A 20,884-nucleotide genomic window follows, 5' to 3' on the forward strand; every position below is an offset into this window, starting at 1 on the left:
TACGGGCGTAACATGCTCGTGTGAACCCAGCCTTAGCGTGGATAGTGCAACCAAGGCAGTGCAGGCTCTTACGTCTGTCCTGTGTAATGCTTCAGTGCAATAATTAGTCGATTTTTTTCATTAATATTCATAGCCCAGCTGGCCTTAGTGGCAGTCATGTGGAAGAATCTCTGATGAGGATGGGGAAGTGGAGCTATACAATGGGGCACATTTATAAATACTGTTGCAAACTGGTTTTGAACTAGATATAGAAAAAAAAATGGTGCAATCACGTGTGCAATATTTACTGAGAATGTGATGGTCTTTTTTGCATGTTTTCCTTCTGGCTGACTGTTCTCAGTGGTTCAATTTTTATTTCTAATCCATTTTACTAGCGTCAAAATACATCAGCAGGAGATATGAAGGTTTTATCCACTTTTTAATTTGTTTAAAGGAACTACAAAACTTGTAAGTCCCTTTATGTCACAAACACATTTTGGCTAGAGACGTTTATTCGGGTGAATGTTATACAGAATTAACGTTGCCCATTTCTGTGAAATTCTAAAATCAAAAAGCAAAATAAGGACACAAAATCCCGCAGACAAGCATTTCTCTATAACTTAAAAGCTTTTCATATCAACCCTGTCACTACCGTGGGGTCTGCAGCATGATATAATACATTTCCAGCAGGAAATTAATTACAAAATCAATCAAATATTATTGCATAAAGAACTAACAATCCCTTTACTATAGAAGTTACTGTATTATGGGAAATGCAGAATTTGTAGAAGAATTTCATTAGACAGGCTTCCTAGGGCTTGCTAGCAGTTGACATAAGACACTTACAAATGGACCACAGTTGCAGCATGTTGGATGGTCTCGGCTGACATGGTCCATCAAACATCTGTATTGAGAGCAAGTACAATTCCTTTGATGAATTTGTCCTCATTATATGCATGATAGTTTTAATTATATTTTATCATGCAGTGACTCAGATGAAGAGTAACAGACCATAGGCACCTGCAATGCACCCACTGGTATGAACCCATGCCAATGGAGATGGGGTGAGGGGTCAAGATATCAGCCATAATCCTAGCAGATATAAAATATATAATTGGTGGAGAAAAGCACTAAAATCTTTAGCACTTATGTAAGGTTCCAGTTTTAACCAGCCATGACATAAAAAAAAAATAATAATAATAATTAAAAAAAATGTCTGCTTTGACACGAAATACCAGCACTAATAAATGCATGGAAAGAAGTTTGGGGATGGTGAGACCCCTGTATAGCTCAAACAACCAACATGTTTTTGTAGAGTTCACACCTGCACAATAGTCATAGAACATAATAGTAAAATTAAACACGGTTAATCCCAGTAAATGAAGCTTTAACAAGTGTTAACAAAAAGATTTGTCTTATAAAAGCCCCAGATAATATACACGGTTACCGTCCGACTCGTATAAACGCTGCTTTCTACAGTAGAAATCTGAAGTTCCTTAAAATGAATTTGGTTGTTCTCCCAAAGTGAGTTTTCCTGGTAATAAAAGTTATATTTCGTATTGTGAAAAGTTTCTTGCTAAAGGGGAATAAACAATTTTAACACTGAAGGAGAACAGTAGTGAACCGGACAGTCTAATTGTTTGCTGCATCAGCCTGCCGAGACCAGCCTTCTTCCTCCACTCCGGAGTCATACTCCTCCTCTGTCACCTCTTTATTTTGTGTTCTATGGAGAGAAGAAGGAGTAAATCAATTATTTTACATTCTGACTATGTAAATTTAAGGCACAGGTTGACACTTGAAAACAATTTTAAACTTAAAGTCTCGTGTATTTCATTTTAGTTCCCTTAATTAAATGTAGAAGATAAATATGGTACTTTTTTTTTTTTTATTAATCTTGTAACCATTTATATTTTATTTTTTAAAAGAACTTTCATGGGGCAGCCTTATTCAAGAGACACAAACTATCTTCCCGTACTGGGTGTATAGACCGTGAAGAAGGGTGTGTGCGCGCTTTATGGGAGCTGCAACGAATGGCAGTTAATTAGTTAAAAACAGAAAAAGGTCATCGATTATCAGTCTCGGGAAGTCAAGTACAGCCCCTTCACTCATGAAGAAGTGAATTCCTTTACTTACCGAATATAGCTTGGCTCCTTTTTCCCTTCAACCACCTCCTGGTCCAACTCAACACAAACTATGTCAGTGTTTGGAACTTCAAACATGGGCTCAAGAAGCAGCTTTTCCTTAAAGAAGAAGAAAAAAAAACCCCATCAATGGCAAACCCATTTACATTTAGGATTTAAAAAAATAACAAAATTATATTATATAAGGTAATGGCTGTCCAACTGGCAGGCCTCCGTCACCCAACAATACTAAGCTGCTGCATGGTATGATGTACGTTGCTCTACATTTTCCACAGAAGAAAATACAATAGCTCCAGCAATAGGAAAGAATGTGGACTTACCATGATTGAGCGGAGGCCTCTAGCACCAGTTTTTCGTTCAAGAGCCAGTCTAGCAATGGCCCGCAGAGCACCTTCAGTGACGTTTAATTCACACAAAAACACAATAAATGAGTACAATGTAGTCAGACAGCTGAAGAAAAAAACCAAAAAACATCTCAACTTATATAAAAAGCTATTCAAATCAAACCTTATCCATGCTGAACAGAGCCTGGTATTGTGGCACAACGGCATTACGTGGCTCTGTGAAGATGCGTACAAGAGTCTGTTCATCAAGGCTGTGAAGGGGCACCACTACAGGTAGACGTCCCACGAACTCTGGGATCATGCCAAACTCAATGAGGTCCCTTGCTTCCACGTGACGCAGCAGCCGGTCCTTCTCTTCAATGTCTTGTACAGCGTTAGATTCTGCACTGGAATTTGCTAGATCTGCTGCTGCAGCAACTCGACGACCTTTCCCCATATTAGAGGCTATGCCAAATCCCAAATACTGAAGAGCAGAGGGAATACAAAATGAAAACATAAAAGAGAGGAATAAAATAATTAAAGTTTACCTTCTACAAAGCTATTAATAGCACATGCGCATCTACAACTGGTCAGAGCTTTTACCAGTCATTCCTCTGGTTTATGCACATTATATTACGCTACCTGCGTCGATACATGTTGTTTTGCATTCCGTCCGTGCACCATTACCTACACCTGGGTGATCGGACTACTTCATACGTTTTGAAACTATGCACATTATATTGATACCCAAATTCAGAGGTTTAGGACAATTTATATTATGTAGATCAAGCAGCATGTTTTATATATAAATACTTGTAAATAAAGGGGTTGTCTGTCTAAGAAATTAGGGCTTATGTACGTCATATAGAGAGGAAACTCATGCCGCATCTAAGGGGTTAAAGGGACAAGATTGGAGTGCTCTCTAAATTTGGCTGTTGCAGTAGGATGTCGGCTGTATATTACATCTTCTGTGTCCATGCCACACACTTCAGGGTTAAATAGTCATGGATATTCTCTGGAAAATGAAGATTTCTTTGCTATCAGGAGCACAAAGGCCAGGGTGCATTAAAGAGGGGAGTAGGCCCATAAGGTGCAAGAAGTTATGAGAAGGAGTATTGTGGACCATATCGGCATTATATAGCACCCCCAACAATTTGATAAATGAAATACTCAAGTTCTTCCTAGAACAGTTCAAGTAAATACAAGTGCATATCTAAATCACCGTGTCAGGCAGGAGAGAGCCTAAAAATCTCCAATGTATACGTGACACTTAAACATCTTAACTAGTAGAGGGCACAAACACAGGAAAGTAATCTGAACAGTCAGGGGCTGCGTACACTTAGAACAGAGCTGCATATCTGCTGTTTATGTCGTCCTGTTGTGTGCAGAGGGAATCAGAAAGTACAGGCTGGACCCGGCAGAATGCCATAGGGGGAGGCCACCATGATCAGGGATGTTAGGAAGGGAAGGAGTTAAGGAGTTAGGGGTGTGGTTAGGAGGGGGCGGATGTGAGGGGGGCGAGGTCAGTTTACTTAACAGCACAGGGAAGCTTGTAGCAGCACAGGGAAGCTTGTCCAGGATTTGACAATGGATGCACTACTTACCCAGCTCCGGGCAGCAGTAGCAGAACGAGGCATGGCCTGGCTAGCGGAGGGGCTGGGGCTTTCCGGCCCGCTGTCTGGGGCTCCGAGCTCGGCGGTGAGCGGACGAGGAGAGGAAGATGGGGAGCCCCCTGGTTCAGGGGCGAGTACGGAGGACGCGGCCGTGTTTGGATCTGGGGCGCAGGCGGTGCCGTCCTCTCCTCCCCGGCGGCGGTCACGTCGCACGAGGCCTCCGGAGAGGTTGAGCCCGGAAGTGATGCCACGAGCCAGGCGCAGGGTAAGGAGCCCCACGAGGGACCCTCCAGGCCGGGCCCCTCGCTCGGCTGCCGTGAGCAGGACGGCCTGGTCTGAGAGGAATCCTGGAAGCCGGCCTGGCTCAGCGGAGGTGGTAGGGCAGGCGCCCATGCATCCGGGACCTCCCTCTGCCTCCAGACGACGGGACCCAGGACTTGCGGTGGGCCGTGCTGGCGATGCTCCAGTCGGGCGGCCCACCTGTACCCAGGATGATGCAACCAATTCCAGGCGTGTGCCACGGTCGGTGGTGACACGGCGGGCAGGAGGGCGGCTACCTGCGGGCCGCAGGGTGGTCGAGCCCCCCAACAGACGGGCGGAGAGGCCCAGTTCATCGGCGCAGTTACGGAGCGCTCCATCAGAAGGTCGGGGATGTCATGCATGCGGCGCTTGTCCTGGCCCGTCTGGGCAGGATGAAGTGGACGACCGTGAGTTCGGTGACCAAGAGGGACGTCTGGATGGATCCTTCGCCCCGGCTGGTGGGGACACAGCACCTGCGCAGCCCGGTGAGTCGCTGTCTCCTACTTTTTCATTGCCTGCTGTATTTCGGTCCCCAGGGGTAGGGGGTGGGGGTTCACTTTTGCCTACGGGATTGCCGGGGTGTAGCGGGGGGATTAAAGGAAGTACGGGTGGTGGGGGTGAGATTCAGGAATTGTTGTGTTGTGTGCGTGACCTTTTGGCGCGATGCGGAGGGGGGGCGATAGGTTCTCCATCCCCGGTTGCAGCTTGGGTGGGGCCGTCGGGGCCTGCAGTGGTGGATAGCACGCTATGGGGAGCTGGGGTAGTGTCTAGGGAATCGGGCGTGGCAGTGTCGGTGCAGACAGAAATAGATGTGGCAGTGGATGAGGTGCGGTTGGACGATAAGGCGAAGGGCGAGGTCTATGTTTGTTTTGAGGGCCCATTGGGGGCGCATCTGAAACCGGAAGTAAGGGAAAAGATATGGAGGGATGAATATGTGGAAATTTTTTCATTGTTGCCGTTGGAGAAGTTCAATTTAGATAAAGGGAAGTGGTTGGAAAGCAAGAAGGAGAAGGAGGAAAAACGTCGGTATCGATTGATTCCCCAAACTTTTGTTAATTGGTTGCAGGCTTTTGCTATTTTGGCAAGCGTCATTGGACAGAAGACGCCGGAACATTGTTCGGGCCTCTTCTGTTATATGGATGCTATCGGAGAGGCTCATCGAGTTTACGGCGGGCAGACGTGGCTGCGCTATGATGAGCAGTTCCGGCAGCGGAAGGCAGTGAGACCTGACATTAGGTGGGATAACAAAGACATAGGGTTATGGTTGCGGGTCATGGCTCCAGTGCGTTTTGGCCAGTCCTTTCAAGGGGGTGGGGCCGGGGTGGCCGGCCCCTCATTGCCTTCGGGGGGGGGAGCAGGGGGGGCAGGAGGAAAATCCGGGTTCTGCTGGCAGTTTAATGAGGGCCAGTGTAAGTTCGGATCGGGTTGTAAGTTCAAACATAGCTGCTCCTCCTGCGGGGGGATCTCTCACGGAGCGGTTAAATGTTTTCGGAAGGGAAAAGGACGAGGGGCCGGGGGCGCTAGTCAAGGGCCGGACACCGGTGAGGTGGGAAGACATGGAGCCCTTTCTAAATAGGTACCCTGATAGGTCCAGGGCAAGTTTGTTGTTGGATGGTTTTCGGGTTGGTTTCCGGATCCCTGCCCCTGCTCACAAGGTGCCGTTTACCTTGCGTAGTTTGCGTTCAGCGTTGCAGTATCCAGGGGTAGTAGGGGATAAGTTGCGGAAGGAGGTGGAGTTGGGGCGCATGGCAGGTCCGTTTGAGAGTTGCCCTTTACCAGAGCTGGTGGTGTCACCACTGGGGGTGGTGCCTAAGAAGGAGCCGAATAAGTTTAGGCTCATACATCATTTATCTTACCCGAGGGGGCGATCGGTTAATGATGGGATTTCTCCGGAACTTTGCTCGGTGGCTTACACGTCGTTTGATGCGGCAGTTGCGTGGGTGCGCCGCTATGGTGTGGGTGCATTAATGGCAAAAACGGATATTGAGTCGGCCTTTCGCCTCCTCCCTGTGCATCCTGACAGCATACGGCTGTTAGGATGTTATTGGGACGGGGCTTATTTTGTGGATCGCTGCCTCCCTATGGGGTGTTCTATTTCCTGTGCCTATTTTGAGGCTTTTAGTTCTTTCCTGGAGTGGGTGGTTTGTGAGGTTGCGGGGGTCTCATCGGTCATACATTACTTGGATGATTTCCTGTGTGTTGGTCCAGGCGGGTCTTCGGTTTGTGCTACGTTGTTGAACACGATAGAGTGGGTGGCAAAGAGGTTCGGTGTGCCTTTGGCCCAGGACAAAACGGAGGGACCTAGCTCCTGTCTGGTCTTTTTAGGAATCACCATTGATTCTTTGAGGATGGAGTGTCGGCTCCCGGAAGATAAATTGGTAGCGTTACGGGCGGAGGTGGACCGGGCTAGACATTTGCGTAAGATCACGTTACGTGCTTTACAGTCATTATTGGGTAAGCTTAACTTTGCTTGCAGGATTATGCCCATGGGCCGGATTTTCAGCAGGCGGCTGTCGGGAGCGACGGCTGGGGTGACAGCCCCTCATCATTTCATTCGTCTGACACAGACGCTGAGGGCAGATTTGGCAGTTTGGTTTGAGTTTTTGCATCGTTATAATGGGAGGTCCTTGATCATGGCCCCGGTGGTTGACAGCGTGGATTGGGAGCTGTTTACAGATGCTGCGGGGGGCGTGGGATTTGGGGCTTACTGCAAGGGTCAGTGGTGCGCGGCGCGGCCTGAGGAATGGGCGGAGTTGGGTTTGGTGAAGAACCTGGCATTCCTAGAGCTGTTTCCCATAGTAGTGGCGGTGGAAATTTGGAGTGAGAGGTTTCGGGACAGCAAGGTACGGTTCCATTGTGACAACTTGGGCGTAGTGGGGGCCATTAACAACGTGTCAGCGTCATCCCCCCCGGTCGTCCGGCTTTTGAGGCACCTTGTTTTACGTTGCTTGTCTTTGAACGCTTGGGTTGTGGCGGTTCATGTGCCAGGGATCAAAAATGACATCGCAGATTCTCTTTCTCGCTTGCAGTGGGAGCGGTTCAGGATGGTGGCTCCGGACGCGGAGGAGGACGGGATCGCTTGCCCGGAATGGTTGTGGGGGCTGGGTTACGAGCCGCAGGAGGTTTGATTCAGGCTTCGCTTGCGCAGGGTACTTGGGCTGCTTATGATTCGGCGTGGCGGGAGTGGGACAGTTGGTTGGCAGTTCTGGAGGGTGTAGTGACGGATGAGGATCGGGTGGTGGCGTTGTTAGTTTTTCTGGGGCAAGTCTCTATCGCGGGCTGGTCAGTGTCCAAGGTGAATCGTTTTGTGGCAGCCCTGGCTTTTGGTTTTAAGGTCCGGGGGTACACGGATGTTACAAAAAGTTTTTTGGTTGGCCAGGCCCTGAGGGGGTACAGGAGAGGGAGGATGTTGCCGGATCGGCGGCGCCCTGTGTCGTTTATGTTGTTGGAACAGTTGTGGGGGGTGTTGTGTGACATTTGTTTTTCCAGCTACGAGGTGACCCTGTATAGGTTGGCATTCTCGTGGGCATTTTTTGGGGCCCTGAGGGTCGGGGAGCTGGTGGCTCCCAGCACAAGGAGACCTGGGGGGTTGAGAATGGAAGATGTGTTGGTAACGGATCGGAGTGTGGAATTCTGGATCCGGCGGTCTAAGACGGATCAAGGGGGTCGGGGTAAGAGAGTGGTGTTGGGGGTGGCCAAGGGGGTCAGGATGTGCCCGGTCGCCTGCTTTGCGGGGTTCAGAGAGGTCTCAACGGTGCGTAGGGGACAGTTGTTGTGTCATGAGGATGGGTCCTTTATGTCCCGGTATCAGTTTACGTGGGTTTTTCGTAGGTGTCTGCGGAAGTTGGGACTGGAGGAGGCGTTGTTTTCCCCCCATTCTTTTCGGATTGGGGCAGCGACGGAGGCGGTGGCATGGGGGTTGGGTGAGGAAGTGGTAAAGCAGATAGGTCGATGGGATTCCCGCCGCTTCCAGCTGTATGTGCGCCCTCAGTTTATATGATAGTCCAGTCGTAATCCCTCCTTCTCTACACTCCCTCCGGCTCCCCTCATCGTTTTTCTCTCCTCCTCCATGTTTCGCTTGCATCCTTACTCGTTTTGTTAATCAGTGGTTTTATTTTTCAGGACCCGCGGGCCGATTGGTGTGGATCGTCGGGCATTCCTACGTTCATTGGGGGGCGGAGCGGGCGGATGTTCGTCCAGACGGGCGGCAGTTGGGTTTTCGGCGGGAGGATGTAGTCGTGCGGTGGCTGGGGAGTAGGGGGATGCTGTGGAGTCGGGTGTTGCCGGACGTGCATCGGTTTGCGCTGATGGACAGGGCCCCGGATGTCTTGGTGTTACATGTCGGGGGTAACGATTTGGGTAGTCGTCCTTTTCGGGAATTGATCAGGGATATAAAATACGATCTACTCAGGTTATGGTCCGTTTTCCCGGCTATTAAGGTGGTGTGGTCAGAGATTGTCCCGCGGAAGGTTTGGCGGCATGCTAGATCGGTGCAGCGGTTGAATAAAGCCAGGGTTAAGGTTAATCGGGCAGTTTCGGGTTTCGTGGTGAGAAATGGGGGGGTCTTCGTGCGTCATTATGACTTCGAGGATGGCCAGGGTAATTATTGGCTAGGTGATGGTGTGCACCTGACGGCCGTGGGGATCGACCTGTGGACTCTGCGCCTGCAGGAAGGTATCGAAAGGGCCCTCTCGTTGGGTGGGGGCTCGCATACTTAAAGGTGTCTAAGTATGTTCGTGTGGCGGATTGGGGGTCCTTGGAGTTGGTGGTAAATTACTGTGGGGGGGGGGATTCATAGGGGGTATGGTCCCTCCCCAATTTATTATGGTTGGTAGTCTGCTCAATTTGGGCTCCTGCTGGGTGGTGTCCCGAGGAGTGGTCAATTAGGGCTCCCGCTGGGTGGTGTCCCGGGGAGTGGTCAATTTGGGCTCCCGCTGGGTGGTGTCCCGGGGAGTGGTTGCGGTTGAGGTCAGCCAACTGCAGGTATAACGGTGCCCCTGAGCCAGTAGGGTGACGGCTGGGAGTAAAATACTATGCAGGTGGGCTGTTTCGTGACAGACTTTTGTAGCTCCAAGGACTCCCCTTCCATTGTTATTATTATTTGTAAATTGTTGTTCTTGATGTTTGTTTGTAAATAAAATGGCTGCTGTGGCCAAATTTATCCAACCCAAGTGTCTGAGTCTTATTAGAGGGACAGGGGGTTTGGGAAAAGGTATGGCCATTAATGGGGAAGGTGAGTAGGTGAAGCCACTTCCCCCCCCGGTAGGAGTGTACGCACTCTACAGTCCCCTGATCAAGTACAGGCTGGACCCGGCAGAATGCCATAGGGGGAGGCCACCATGATCAGGGATGTTAGGAAGGGAAGGAGTTAAGGAGTTAGGGGTGTGGTTAGGAGGGGGCGGATGTGAGGGGGGCGAGGTCAGTTTACTTAAGGGTAGGAGAGGGAAAGGCGTCGCCATCTTTAGTAACAGCACAGGGAAGCTTGTCCCACCCTCCCTCCCAAAATGATGTGTTCATCTGTGTGACTATTTTGGTATTTCGCTTTGTTGCTCGTTGTTTTTGTTTTTCCGCAGGTACCAGAGGATGCTGTGGAACAGTTTTGCAATGTCGCAGCAGTTGTATGGCGGATTGGGGGTCCTTGGAGTTGGTGGTAAATTACTGTGGGGGGGGGGGATTCATAGGGGGTATGGTCCCTCCCCAATTTATTATGGTTGGTAGTCTGCTCAATTTGGGCTCCTGCTGGGTGGTGTCCCGAGGAGTGGTCAATTAGGGCTCCCGCTGGGTGGTGTCCCGGGGAGTGGTCAATTTGGGCTCCCGCTGGGTGGTGTCCCGGGGAGTGGTTGCGGTTGAGGTCAGCCAACTGCAGGTATAACGGTGCACCTGAGCCAGTAGGGTGACGGCTGGGAGTAAAATACTATGCAGGTGGGCTGTTTCGTGACAGACTTTTGTAGCTCCAAGGACTCCCCTTCCATTGTTATTATTATTTGTAAATTGTTGTTCTTGATGTTTGTTTGTAAATAAAATGGCTGCTGTGGCCAAATTTATCCAACCCAAGTGTCTGAGTCTTATTAGAGGGACAGGGGGTTTGGGAAAAGGTATGGCCATTAATGGGGAAGGTGAGTAGGTGAAGCCACTTCCCCCCCCCCGGTAGGAGTGTACGCACTCTACAGTCCCCTGATCAAGTAAAATGGGCCATTTTCAGGGGATATGTCAAACGTCTGATAAGTGGGGTCCCACCTAAACTATTAGTGGATATGCCATGAATGTGCAAAATTGGGAAACCTTTTTAAGGATTTAAAAACAAACCTTTTCATTCTTCCTCCTACTGATGATCCTGTCCAGGCCATTGAAAGCTCCAGATGATACAAACAGGATGTTTGTCGTGTCAACTTGAACGGTTTCACCGCGCAGCTTCCTTGAGTTTTTCTCTGGGACATTAACAATAGTACCTTCAAGAAGCTTCAGCAAACCCTAAAAATGAGTTACCGCAGGTTTTTAGATTTATATATGATCAAGTCTACTGGCCGAAGAATAATAAGAATAATAGGAAGAATAATAATAGATGCACCAACACAGCAAAAATAAATACATTTCTATATGTCCTGGAAACAGTAATATTATATAAATATGACAAAGCTATACAGAACTATAGACTTCTACAGAGCAGGAGAAGTTAAAAAGTGTTTTATTTATTACCTACATGCACATAATCAAAAAAGGCTACAAATCAGCCATACCTGCTGCACGCCTTCTTCGCCCACATCCCTCAGCTGATGTATGCCAGGGACACTGCCAATCTTGTCAACTTCATCCAAGAATACAATGCCTGAGGTAAAAGAAAATTATTATCCTCTATTTAGATGCCATTTAAACGTAATTTTATTTTAGTTTTTTTTTACTGAGGCTTTGTACACATCTGCGTCAGAGGCTCTGTTGGAGGCCAAACTCACAATTTCCATCAGATTTCATAGGAAGAAAAGCAATGCACCACGAAGAAACCCGACATAAATCAATGGGGTCTGTCAGGTGCAGGTGATATCCTCCATGCGACAGATCCGGCATTGCGTCACAGTTTCCGTTTGTAACAGAAACCGCAATGAAATTGTGAATAGAGAAGAACACAGAGGAGCTGAGTACATGGAAAGTCAGATGAATTTATAAAATGAGAAGGACACTATACACAGGGAATATCCATAAATAAAATATATGGGATAGGTAGAGCTCCCCCATCCAAGCGCTGCTCGGCTGTTACTGTAACTCCCATAGAACAGAATTAAGAGAGGCGCGAGCATGCGTTACTGCCTCCCCCTGGAATCAGTGGCCAGCGGCCACCTCACCAAGTGGAACGGGGTCCAGGGAACCCCCGTTCACCACATTTGTGCGGGTCCCAGAGCTTAGACCAGCACCTATCACACATTTATAGCATATGCTGTGGATATGCCATAAATGTCTGAGATGAGAACTACCCTTCAATTCATAAAACTATAGCTTGAGAAGCCATAAACACACTAAAATCTATGTTGAAGCATGAACAGTATGGTAAAAAAAAAAAAAAGATGATTAATAACTACCCGTTCTCCTTCTAAATCAGTTACATGCTGCAATTGAGGTGCTATGACCAAATCAGACACGTTGACTGCCGACTGCCTTTAAGAAGAAGTCATATAATCAGCCTCTATCAAACGATCTTAAATATACAGGCATAAAATGTACACATAAAGTACAGTTAAAGAGGCTCTGTCACCAGATTTTGCAACCCCTATCTGCTATTGCAGCAGATAGGCGCTGCAATGTAGATTACAGTAACGTTTTTATTTTAAAAAAACGAGCATTTTTGGCCAAGTTATGACCATTTTTGTAGTTATGCAAATGAGGCTTGCAAAAGTCCAAGTGGGTGTGTTTAAAAGTACAAGTCCAAGTGGGTGTGTATTATGTGCGTACATCGGGGCGTTTTTAATACTTTTACTAGCTGGGCGCTCTGATGAGAAGTAACATCCTCTTCTCTTCAGAACGCCCAGCTTGTGACAGTGCAGATCTGTGACGTCACTCACAGGTCCTGCATCGTGACGGCCACATCGGCACCAGAGGCTACAGCTGATTCTGCAGCAGCATCAGCGTTTGCAGGTAAGTCGATCTTACCTGCAAACGCTGATGCTGCTGCAGAATCAACTGTAGCCTCTGCTGCCGATGTGGCCGTCACGATGCAGGACCTGTGAGTGACGTCACAGATCTGCACTGTCACAAGCTGGGCGTTCTGAAGAGAAGAGGATGTTACTTCTCTTCACAGCGCCCAGCTAGTAAAAGTATTAAAAACGCCCCGATGTACGCACCTAATACACGCCCACTTGGACTTGTACTTTTAAACACACCCACTTGGACTTTTGCAAGCCTCATTTGCATAATTACAAAAATGGTCATAACTTGGCCAAAAATGCTCGTTTTTTAAAAATAAAAACGTTACTGTAATCTACATTGCAGCGCCTATCTGCTGCAATAGCAGATAGGGGTTGCAAAATCTGGTGACAGAGCCTCTTTAAGTTTACCGCTCAGACGTCACTGGTAACAGTCCAATATCATTCAGTATGGACACTCTCTCCCAGAAAAATGCAGTGGACAATGCGCAATCCAATGAGGGTGTGGATGGTAATTCTTATCCTTGTAGTTCCACCGAGCTCCTTATCGTCTCTCTCCACATTCAAAGAACTCCTGGTAGGAAAAGGATCTTATGTCTCTAATAGATGGAAAAAGTATATAACTGTACTTTATATATGCCATTTAGGGTATTTGTTGGATCACACCCAATTTAGTTTTGCCTGCTCCGGTCTGAGAGAGATATTGTGGGTATTTGAGCCAAGAGAAACCACCATTATATTTATAAAATATTGGTTCCGGTCCCGATCATGTGATTGCAGGGAAAGTTTGTTGATACAACAAACTTCCACGGTGACCGATTGCGGGTGCTGCAGTCGGTGTTCATGGCAAAACCGGAGGCCATACAACGGCCCTCCGGGTCTGCCATGCACGGAAGCCTCTGGCTGGCCCTCATAGGCTTCCTGTCAGTGTGACTCTCAGCGTCACGCTGAGTTAATAATACATTACATTACCTAGGTAGTATAATGTATTATAGAAGCTATCAGTGCTGCAGGTCTTCAAGTAAAAAAAAGGTAATTAAAAGGTTTTATAAAAGTGTAAAAATAAGTTACAAAAACAAAAAATGCTTTTTTTTCCTATAAAGTCTTTTATTATAGGAAAAAAATGAAAAAAATGAAACCGTTAAAAAAAAAAAAAAATTATATATATATATATATATATATATATATATATATATATATATATATAGAAGAAAGAAAAACTTTGCGGCACTCCAATTTGAAAAAATGGTGGTTTATTCAATCCAAATATAACAGCAACGTTTCAATCCTACATTAGGATCTTTCTCAAGCCTGTGAGTGCTGCTGTTTTCTCTTTTGTATATATATATATATATATATATATAAAAAAGTACACATGTTAGGTATCACCGCCTTCATAATGACCCAAACTATAAAAATATAATCTTTCGCGCACGGTGAACGCCGCAACAGAATTAAAAAGCAATGCCAGAATCACTATTTTTTTGGTCACCACCCCTCCCAAAATATAGAATAAAAAGTGATCAAAAAGTCGCATGTACTACAAAATAGTAACAATAAAAACAACAACCAATTCCGCAACAAACAAAGTTCTTACACAGCTTTTTTGACTGAAAAATAAAAAAGTTACGGCTCTCAGAATATGGTGACATAAAAAATAAATTTTATAGAAAAGTGATTTTATTGCGCAAACACCACAAAACATTAAAAAAAACTATATAAATATGGTATCACCGTAATCGTATCAACAGACAGAATAAAAGGAATAAAGTAAAATGTCATTTATAGCGCACGGTTAACACGGAAAAAAAAAAGACAAAAAACATTGTCAGAATTGTTTTTTATTTGTCACCTAGGTTGCCCAAAAAAAAAAAAATTGAATAAGAAGCGATGAAAAAAAATATAAAAATCACATGTACCCTAAATTTGTACCAATGAAAACTACAGATTGGTTCTGGCCCTCAGAATATAGCGACAGAAATTGCGCAGAGCATTCCAAAATCGGATAAGATTGGGCACCATTTATCAGTGCGACACTGGCCACATATCTATGAATTATTTACTGCATAATTATACCCTCTTATTATGCCCTGATGTACTCCGCACAGCCTACATATGCTCCAACATTATAAACTGAAATACCACTAAAACCCCAAACAGAACTATTACCAAGCAAAATTTGCGCTCCAAAAGCCAAATGGCGCTCCTTTCGCTTCTGAGCCCGACAGCGTGCCCAAACACCAGCTTATGTCCACATATATGACATTTTATACCCGGGAGAAACAGCTCAAATTGTATGAGGTATTTGTCCTCAGTGGCACAAACTGGGCTAATGGCAGATGAGTGGAAAATTTAAATTTTCTCTTTGCACTATCCGCTGCGCATTAACCCCTTCACGCACCACGACTTAATAGCATGTCGTGGTGCGGGGGGGGGGTTATATATGGGGCGGGCTCAGGCGCTGAGCCCACTCCATATGCTGCAGGTGTCAGCTGTGTATTACAGCTGACACCCGGGACTAACGGACAGGAACAGCGATCGCGCTGTTACAGGAGACTGTAAAAATGATATTATACTACAATACATTAGTATTGCAGTGTATTGTACCAGAGATCTAATGACTAATAAAATGTGTAAAAAAAATATTTATTATTAGTGAAAAAAAATATATTATATATTTAATATCCAAAAAAACAACGAAATCCCCTTACACATTTTTCCTCTAAAGTAATGTAAAAATATAAATAAAAATTGGTATCGCTGCATCCGTAAAAGTCCGAACTATTACAATACACCATTATTTAACTGGCACAGTGAACGCCGCAAAAAATAAAAGAATCTAAAACGACAAAATCGCAGTTTAAATTTTTTTTAAATAAGAAGTGATCAAAAATTTGTATGTACCAACTAAAACTTCAGCTCGTCCCGCAAAAAATAAGCACTGACACAAATCAATCGAACCAAAAAAATTAATAAATAATGGCTCTCGGAATGTGGTTACATAGTTACATAGTTACATAGTTACATAGTTATTACGGCTGAAAAAAGACACATGTCCATCAAGTTCAACCAAGGGAAGGGAAAAGGGAAGGAAAAATTTCTACACATAGGAGCTAATATTTTTTTGTTCTAGGAAATTACCTAAGCCTTTTTTAAAGCCATCTACTGTCCCTGCTGTGACCAGCTCCTGCGGTAGGCTATTCCATAGATTCACAGTTCTCACTGTAAAGAAGCCTTGTCGCCTCTGCAGCTTGAACCTTTTTTTCTCCAGACGGAGGGAGTGCCCCCTTGTTTTTTGAGGGGGTTTTACAAGGAACAGGATTTCACCATATTTTTTGTATGTGCCATTAATATATTTATATAAGTTAATCATGTCCCCCCTTAGTCGTCTTTTTTTCAAGGCTAAATAGGTTTAATTCTTTCAATCTTTCCTCATAACTTAAATTCTCCATGCCCCTAATTAGCTTCGTTGCTCTTCTTTGTATTTTTTCCAACTCCAGGGCATCCTTTCTATGAACTGGAGCCCAGAACTGAACTGCATATTCTAGATGAGGCCTCACTAATGCTTTGTAAAGTGGTAATATTACATCCCTGTCCCGCGAGTCCATGCCTCTTTTAATACACGACAATATCCTGCTGGCCTTTGAAGCAGCTGATTGACACTGCATGCTGTTATTGAGTTTATGATTTACAAGTACACCCAGATCCTTCTCAACAAGTGAATCCGCCAGTGTAGCTCCCCCTAGGACATATGATGCATGCAGGTTGTTGGTACCCAGATGCATAACTTTACATTTATCTACATTAAACTTCATCTGCCAAGTGGACGCCCAAACACTTAGTTTGTTTAAATCTGCCTGTAATTCATGAACATCTTCCATAGACTGAACTATATTACATAGCTTGGTGTCATCTGCAAAAATAGAAATAGTGCTATTAATCCCATCCTCTATATCATTAATAAATAAGTTGAATAATAGTGGTCCCAGCACTGAACCCTGGGGTACACCACTTATAACTGGGGACCATTCAGAGTAGGAATCATTGACCACAACCCTCTGGATACGGTCCTTGAGCCAATTCTCAATCCAATTACAAACTATATTTTCTAAACCTATAGTTCTTAATTTACCCATTAGGCGTCTATGGGGGACAGTGTCAAATGCCTTTGCAAAGTCCAAAAACACTAAATCCACAGCGGCCCCTCTGTCTAGACTTCTGCTCACCTCTTCATAAAAACAGATTAGGTTAGTTTGACAACTTCTGTCCTTAGTAAAACCGTGCTGGCTGTCACTTATAATGCTATTTATTGTCACATAATCCTGTATATAGTCCCTCAATAGCCCCTCAAACATTTTCCCCACGATGGATGTTAAGCTTACTGGTCTATAATTACCTGGGGAAGACCTAGAGCCCTTTTTGAAAATAGGCACCACATTTGCCCTGCGCCAGTCCCTTGGCACTATACCAGTCACTAGAGATTCTCTGAATATTATGAAAAGGGGGACAGAAATAACTGAACTAAGCTCTTTAAGAATTCTAGGGTGTAACCCATCTGGTTCCTGGGCCTTGTGCGCATTTATTTTATTTAATTTAGCTTGGACCATCTCTACATTCATCCAATTCAGTATATCAACTGATATATTAACAGCACTGGCAGCGGCTACATCAGCTGCTCTTTCTTCTGTTGTATATACAGAGCTAAAGAACCCATTTAGTAACTCTGCCTTCTCTTGATCCCCTGTGATCAACTCCCCATTACCATTATCTAGGGGTCCTACATGTTCAGACCTTGGCTTTTTAGCATTTATATACTTGAAGAATTTTTTGGGATTTGTTTTACTATCCTTGGCCACCTGCCTTTCATTTTGTATTTTTGCTAATTTTATTACATTTTTACAAATTTTATTAAGCTCTTTATATTTTACAAAGGCTACAGCTGTACCCTCAGATTTGTATTTTTTAAATGCCCTTTTTTTGTCATGTATTGCCCCTTTCACAGAAGGTGTAAGCCATGTGGGGTTTAATTTGAGTCGTTTATACTTGTTACCTATAGGAATAAATTTTGCACTATAATAACTCAAAGTAGATTTGAAAATCTCCCATTTATCATTTGTTCCATTATTTGACATTAGTTCTTCCCAGTCCATATCCTGAATTGCAGCCCTCATCCTGGGGAAATTGGCTTTCTTAAAATTAAATGTTTTTGCCCTCCCAGCCTGCGTTTGTTTTTTACAGTATAGGTAAAATGTAACTATATTATGATCACTGTTACCGAGGTTTTCACGAACATTGACATTCCCAACAAGATCTGCATTATTAGAAATGACCAGATCCAACAGAGCTTCACCTCTAGTCGGGTCTTCCACAAACTGGCCCATAAAATTTTCCTGCAACAGGTTGAGGAAATGTCTCCCCTTTGCAGTTGAAGCCGAACCATGACACCAATTAATAGCCCGGAAATTAAAATCTCCCATTATCACTACAGTACCCGCCTGTGCAGCCCGCTCCATCTGTTTATATAGCTGAACATCCATCTCCTCAGTTATATTGGGGGGTCTATAGATTACACCAAAAGTAATTTTTTCAGTGTTTACCTCCCTTTCTAGTTCCACCCACAAGGTTTCAACCTCCTCACAGTCTTCACCCACTATTGTCTCTTTCACACTCGCCTTCATATAATTTCTCACATACAGACATACACCACCACCTTTCCTATTTGTCCTGTCTTTCCGAAAAAGTGTAAAACCCTGTAGATTTACAGCCCAGTTATGTGAAGAGTCCAGCCATGTTTCAGCAACACCAACTATATCTATATTTTCTTCCAGTATCAAGGCCTCTAGCTCCCCCATTTTGCTTGCTAGACTTCTGGCATTTGTGAACATACACTTTAACTTGCCTGTCAGTTTTTCACTTTTATTATCAGAAATGTGATTTGACATTAATCGGGCCTTTTTATTTACACTGATGTTTTGTAACGAAAGGATCTCCTTATCTTGTTGTCTAGTCCTCTCCCCAAAACTTTGGTGAAACAAAACTTTTTTTTTTTTAACAAATAGTTTTTGCTTCATAAAATTAGTAAAATATAAAACAAACAACGCACGGTGAAAGCTGTAATAACGAAACCTAAAAAACAATTGAGGAATCGCATTTTTTTCCAATTTCAGCCTGCAAAGATTTTTATTTTCCGTTTCCCAGTAAATTAAATGGTACTTTAAATGGTGTCACTAGAAACTACAACTTCTCCCGCAAAAAATAAGCTCTCACACCACCCTACTGACTGAAAAAGAAAAAAAAATTATGGCTCTTGGAAAGTGGGAGGGGAAAAACTAAAATGAAAAAGAAAAAAAATGGATCAGTCCTGAAAGGGTTAATAAATTTCTAATGAAAAACCATTTATGACCATGTGGGGTATTGCCGCACTTGGAAGAAATTGCTTTACAAACGTTGGGGTGCTTTTTCTCCTTTATCCTTTGTGAAAATGAAAAAATTCTAAGTTTTGGTGGAAAAAATTGTGATATTCATTTTCACGGCCTAATTCTAATAAATTCTGCAAAAGACCTGTGGGGTCTAAATTTACCTATCAATATATCACTATACCCCTAGATAGATTCCTTAAGGGTTGTAGTTTTCCAAATGGGGTCACTTTTGGGGGGTTTTCACTGTTTTGGTCCCTCCAGGGCGTTGCAAATGCGACATGGCACTGAAAACCATTCCAGAAAAATCTGTGCTCCAAAATCCAAACAGCACTCCTTCACTTCTGAGCTCTGCCGTGGGTCCAAACAGCAGTTTATTACCACATATGGGGTATTGCCGTAATCGGGAGAAATAGCTTTACAAGTTTTGGGGTGTTTATTATTTATTCCTCGTATAAATGAAAACAAAATGTATATTTTTTCACAAAAAAAAAGTAGGATTTTCATTTTCACAGACAAACTCCAATAAATATAGCAAAATACCTGTGGGGTCAAGATGCTAACTATACCCCTAGATAAATTCCTTGAGGTGTGTAGTTTCCAAAACAGTGTCACTTTTGGAGAATTTCCACTGTTTTGGTAGAAGACCTCTTCAAACCTGACATGGTGCCTAAAATATAGTCTAAAAAAAGGAGGCCTCAAAAGCCACTAGGTGCTCCTTTGCTTCTGAGGCCTGTGTTTCAGTTCATTACCACACTAGGGCCACATGTGGGATATTTCTAAAAACTGCAGAATTTGGGCAGTAAATATTGAGTTGCGTTTCTCTGGTAAAACCTTCTGTGTTACAGAAAAAAAAAATGTATTCCAACTAAATTTCGGCAAAAAAAAATTAAAAAAAATTGTACATTTCCCTTCTACTTTGCTTTAATTCCTGTGAAAAGCCTAAAGGGTGAAGAAACTTTCTGAATGCGGTTTTGAATACTTTGAGGGATGCAGTTTTTAAAATGGGGTGACTTATGGGGTCCATCTAGTATATAGGGCCCTCAAAGCTACTTCAGAACTGAACTGGCCCTTGAAAAATAGCCTTTTTTTAAATTTCTTGAAAATGTGAAAAATTGCTGCTAAAGTTCTAAGCCTTGTAACGTCCTAGAAAAATAAAATAATTTCCAAGAAAACTATGCAAATATAAAGTAGACTTAATGGAATATGTGAAATATTGATACCACACAAAATAGTTACTGTTTTACAAGCAGATACATTTAATATTAGAAAAATAATTATTATTTTTGCAAATTTTCTTTAAATTTTGGTGTTTTTCACAAATAAGCAATGAATTTATTGACCACATTTTTCCACTAACAAAGTACAATATGTCACGAAAAAAACAATCTCAGAATCGCTTGTATAGGCAAAAGCATTCCAGAGTTATTACCACATAAAATGACATGTCAGATTTAGTAAAATAGGTCTGGTCCTGAAGGCCAAAAGGAGCTTGGTCCTGAAAGTGTTAAGTATGCAGGCACTCGCAGGACGTGATCAGATCATAGCGGAATAATACAGGTATGTAATCTCTCATTTAGAGTAGCCTATTTGGATTTACTATATAGTGCCTAAGGCCCCATGTACAAAACCGTAAAAACGCCCGTAATTACGGTCCCATAGACATCTTTTGGCCACGGGTACCTTCCCGTTTGCGTACGGGAATGTGCTCGGGCCGTTGAAAAATATAGAACATGTCCTATTTCAGACCATAATTATGGCGCATTGAAGTGTATGGGGCTCCCGTAATTACGGGTGGCTACGTGTGTGCACCCGTAATTACGGGAGCGTTGTTACGCATGGTAATCACTGTCCAGCGGTAGTCACTGTCCAGTGTGCTGAAAGAGTTAAATGATCAGTGCTGGATATAGGGAAGGGGCTGCACTGATCGGCAGTAACTCTTTCAGCACCCTGGACAGTGACTACTGCTGGACAGTGAGT

The 20,884-nt window shown here is 44.2% G+C and overlaps 1 protein-coding gene across 1 annotated transcript in view; it reads right to left on the reverse strand.

The window, feature by feature from the left end:
- Positions 1-456: 456 nt before the first annotated feature.
- The window catches only part of LOC142750463 (ATP-dependent clpX-like chaperone, mitochondrial), a gene marked incomplete at its 5' end in the record, with an annotated part of 33,436 nt that continues 13,008 nt past the window's right edge, over positions 457-20,884 (reverse strand). The window contains 6 exons of the mRNA XM_075859467.1: positions 457-1,702; positions 2,113-2,219; positions 2,441-2,534; positions 2,629-2,927; positions 10,663-10,827; positions 11,094-11,182. Coding sequence (XP_075715582.1) covers positions 1,612-1,702; positions 2,113-2,219; positions 2,441-2,534; positions 2,629-2,927; positions 10,663-10,827; positions 11,094-11,182 — 845 coding nt within the window. The remainder of the gene's footprint in view (positions 1,703-2,112; positions 2,220-2,440; positions 2,535-2,628; positions 2,928-10,662; positions 10,828-11,093; positions 11,183-20,884) is intronic.

This window comes from Rhinoderma darwinii, chromosome 3 (genome assembly GCF_050947455.1).
Source record: "Rhinoderma darwinii isolate aRhiDar2 chromosome 3, aRhiDar2.hap1, whole genome shotgun sequence".
NCBI lineage: Eukaryota > Metazoa > Chordata > Amphibia > Anura > Rhinodermatidae > Rhinoderma > Rhinoderma darwinii.